The following is a 4,414-nucleotide window of genomic DNA, read 5'->3' on the forward strand; positions in this document are numbered from 1 at the left end:
CTCCTCCTCCTCCTCCTCCTCCCCCTCCTCCTCCTCCTTCTTCTTTTTAGTAGATAGAACCACCACAAAAATCATGGTGTTTTCCTTCACGTTCACTAGGAGCAATACTTGGGAGCTGGAAAGCAGTGTGTGAACACTGGGGACTGGAAGGACATAGGGCAAAGACCTGTTCATGTTTGAAGACATGTAAAAGATTGTGTACTTGTTTTACAGATAACATACTGAGACAAGACATGGAGAATGAAATTAGTTCTGGCCATGAGTTTAATTTGTTTATAGAAGAAAGAAAGAAAATCAGTCAGTTAAAAGAAGGTCTTTAAGTCTAAGGGACTGATTTTGGGTCTTTCTGATAGATGGTATTAACAACCTTCAGTAAATATTGCAATAAGAGAAAGATATAGCTGGGTGGTAGTGGCACACACCTTTAATCCCAGCACTCAGGAGGCAGAGGCAGGCAGATCTCTGTGAGTTCCAGGACAGCCTGGTCTACAGAGGGAGTGCCAGGAGAAGCTCTAAAGCTACACAGAGAAACCTTGTCTCAAAAACCCAGAGAGAGAGGGGGCAGGAGGAAGGAAAGAGAGCAAGCTTTAGCCCATATCTCTTTTCTGTCTGATGGCAGGTACAGGAGAAGGCTGGGACCTGATATGTAAGAAGGAAGCCTTTTGCTTTAAAAATGGCTGACAAAGGCCATCTTTGACCTTTTAAGGTGCTAGTAAAATAGACAGAAGCTTGCACAAACCCTGTGCTACAGAAAAGAGGGGATGTTTGGGATAGGAATTCCATTTCCATGGTGAAGTCAATGTACTGACATCTGAGTATTCTGAATGGCAGTGCTTTCTTCTTCAGAAGTAACTGGAGAAAGTCTGAGCATCCTATTTCTTAATCCAGGGGTTTGTACATCTGTGGCATTATGGCTTGGGATTGGTTTTATCCCTTTATCATCCTATTTATTCTCATCTTTTTGACTTCCAGAAAATATTCTTATCGACTATCTAAGACCTACTGAGAGCATAATTAAGACTTTAGAGCAATTCAGCAGTCATGACAGGACTAGGAAAGTAGGCTTTCACAAAACAATTCTAATTCCACATGAATTCTCAGGCTGAACATAACAGAGATCCCAGAATTCACAAACCATTTCCTCCAATCTGTTCCCATGGCTAGGATTAGGGGACAGGAATAGATTTGACAAGAGAATATGGGTGTGAGAAAAAGGGTGTCCCCAGTCCGCGGAGAAGCAAATGAAAATTGTCCTTGGTCATGTTTTGGTACTAGGTGACATTTCCTCGTTTATCTCCCAATGGCTGAGGAACTACAGCAGCTCCCCAGCTTGCTCTGGAGACAGTTTTCTTCCCTTCTTGCTGTGTCTACTACTCTGAGCTCTGACTTTTCTAGATGGAAGGGCATATGGCAGATGACTCTGGGATGCCTTTTCGGTACAATCAATCTTGTGGGGGATCTCAAGAAGCTCTAACTTATACCTGAGGAGAGGTATTCTGCTACTGGTCAGATGATCCCTAACAACCCATGGCACCAGAACAGTCTCCCTATGCTATGACATAGTATAGTGGTTTTTGTTTTTGTTTTGTTTTTTTTTTTTTAAAACATGGTCTTGCTATGCAGGCCAGGGTAGCTTTAAATTCATGCCTCTGCCTCCCCAGCGCTGTGACTACAGCTGTGCACCACCATGCCCAGTTCTCACATTTGTTTGTTTTTAAAGATGAGGTCTCACTATATAGGCCTGCCTTGCCTGAAACTCCAATGTAGACCAGACTGGCCTGGAATTCAGATATTTATCTGCCTCTGCCTCTTGAGTGTTGGGCGAAAGGCATGTTCCACCATACCTAGCAGGGTTTTATTTTGTTCTTTTGTTTTTGTTATGTTTTGCTTTTTCAAGGCAGGATTTCTCTGTGTAACAGCCCTAGCTGCCCTGGAACTCATTCTGTAGATCAAGCTGTAGATCCTCCTGCCTCTGCCTCCTGAGTGCAGGGATTAAAAGGGTACATTAGCACCACCTGGCTGGCAGTTGCTGTTTTAATTCTTATGTATTTTTATGTGTCTGAGTGTTTTGCCTGCCTATATGTACATGTATCATGCGTGTAGCTGGTACTCACAGAAGGCAGAAGTGGGCATTGGATATTGTTGACTTGGAGTTAGAGCTAGGTATAAGTTGTCATGTGGGTACTGGGAACTGAAAGCAGGCCTTCTGCAAGAGCACCAAGTACTCTTAACTCCTGAGCCATTTCTCCAGTCCCCGGTGCACTCTTAAGTTTTAAAGTCAAGTGAATATCCGTGTAGAAGAGAATACTTTATTAGAGGAGAGTTTACAAAGGTTTCAAACTAAGAAAATACCTGTAGTCCAGAAGGCGTTCCATGAGGCGGGTGACTGAGGTAACAAAGGAAATGCCAGTCTCACGCCATGTTTCCTGTTCAACCTTCTCCAGAAGGCTGTTGGAAGAAGAGAACATAATTCATGAGCCTTCCCTGGTGACAATAGTGAGGGCCAAGAACCTGTGGAGGCTGTGAGACATCTGGAGACAGGAAACTTGCCACACTGTAGTCTTACCTGGGGTAGGGCCCAAACAGCTGGGTTCTACTCCATGCAGCAGAAAGCAAAGACAAGGATATTATTGAACTGGCAGCAACAAATAAACATATCTCCCATTTCCCTGTTCATGTTCCTAAAGATATCACTGAGGCGGAGGTGAAAGACATATGCTGTAAGGTCTATTCTAAGGAACACATGAGCTAAGAGACATGGTGAGATGCATAACTGTGTCTATTGCTCAGTCATTTTCAGTAAACACATAAAACTACCTCTTCTCATAAATCAAAGATTCCCACGAGCCTCAGGGGCCCAATATGAGGGACAGAGAACAAATTCGGGAGCTATACTCTGTCATCGCCTTGGTCAAGGGAAGCTTCCAAAAAACATGTGATAAAGACAAAAGCTTAATGGACAGGTCATTTAAAAAATCAGATAGCATCATACTTCTGTCACTCTGAGGCAGCTTTTGGTTTGTCCAAGAATACTCAAACTCCCTGGCTTTAAGGTAGGCTGACATCCCATATGCGTCTTCCAGGAGGGGATGACCTGCATTGTTTCCTCTGCTCTAGTAAGGAGCTTAGGTCTGGATCTCACCCCACACAACTCTATCTATGATTCCTTAAGAGCACGTTTCTCTTTCTGCCTTCTGAAGAGTTATCTTGAGTTGGCTGACCAAGGACTGGGGACCAGCCCTGGGGATGCAGACAGCTTGACTGCTGTTACACCTTCTGTCTACATTCACTGCTCCCTGTTCAGAACAGAAACCTGGGCCAGAGGCTCAGGAAAGAGAGGCTTTCTGTGATTACATTGCTCTAGCATTAACTTGTGTGGACGGGACACTGCACTACTTCCTAACTGTTCCCTGGACATTGGGAAGAGGTGCTCTATGAGCACACAAGCATGGGAAGTGCTGATTACTACCTTGCTCCTTTAATTGAATCTTTTCTAAATTAGTCTACATACATTTTTATCACCCCAAAACCTACAAACATCACCCCAAGTTAAAACTATGAAAGGCTGCTCTATGGTATCAGTAGATATCAGGTCTCAAACTGACTTTAAAAGTGTTTACAAACACAATTTGGAGAGGGAATTAGTTAATTGTGAGCTATTTTTATACTTTTTTCTTTGTAATAAAGTCATTTGCTAGTAGCCAACAAAGAGAATTCAATGTCTTTCTTCCACAACTGGAAACACTTGTTAAAAGAGATACACTGGAAGATGAATACATTTCATCAGACATTTCAAATAAAATTCTTATGACTCATCAAGGAACAAAGCAGACATTGTGACCAGAAAGAATTCCCCTCTTGAAACTGTAGCTGTTGGTCCTCCCTTCAGAAGTGCCTTTTGCTGGTCAGCTGTGCCAGCATTTCCTTGAGCCCAGTCTCACAACTTCTAAGAAGAAGGGGAGGACAATCCCCACGTTGCAGCCCTTGCAAGTGTGTTGTCAGCATCAAGTCTACAAGTCAACTTACAAAGTTTTTGAAGTTTAAAATGTTTAAAATTACTGGTAGTGCCTATAAATTTTGTTAAATTTGACATTTTGATATGATAAGATTAATAGAGTACACACAGAAATTATGTTATGAAACAATTATATTTTAATTAAACATACTAATTTTCTATGATTAAGTCTATATTATGGATCTGACATAGCCAATGGTACTTTTGCAGTAACTGCTAATATAAATAACTCAGAATCTTAAATAAAAATATCAATACATTTTATTCACTGCAAAATTCTAAGTAATGTCTCATGAGGCCTGATGGCCTTTATCAACTTAAAAAAGAAGTTATTAAAATGATAGGTCTGAGAGAACTTTGGTATCATTTGGTATAGCCAGATCATTTTTTTTTTTTTTT

The 4,414-nt window shown here is 41.6% G+C and overlaps 1 protein-coding gene across 7 annotated transcripts in view; it reads right to left on the bottom strand.

The window, feature by feature from the left end:
- Window positions 1-4,414, bottom strand: part of Dock3 (dedicator of cytokinesis 3) — a 405,059-nt gene that overhangs the window by 39,999 nt on the left and 360,646 nt on the right. For 6 of the 7 annotated variants that reach the window (XM_026779352.1, XM_013346561.2, XM_026779353.1 and 3 more), the window contains exons 34-35: window positions 2,567-2,593; window positions 2,353-2,448 (exon numbers count right to left, since the gene is read on the bottom strand). In XM_026779352.1, coding sequence (XP_026635153.1) covers window positions 2,353-2,448; window positions 2,567-2,593 — 123 coding nt within the window. The remainder of the gene's footprint in view (window positions 1-2,352; window positions 2,449-2,566; window positions 2,594-4,414) is intronic. The other variant, XM_026779351.1, reaches the window with a different exon arrangement.

Source organism: Microtus ochrogaster, chromosome 5 (genome assembly GCF_000317375.1).
Source record: "Microtus ochrogaster isolate Prairie Vole_2 chromosome 5, MicOch1.0, whole genome shotgun sequence".
Classification (NCBI taxonomy): Eukaryota; Metazoa; Chordata; class Mammalia; order Rodentia; family Cricetidae; genus Microtus; species Microtus ochrogaster.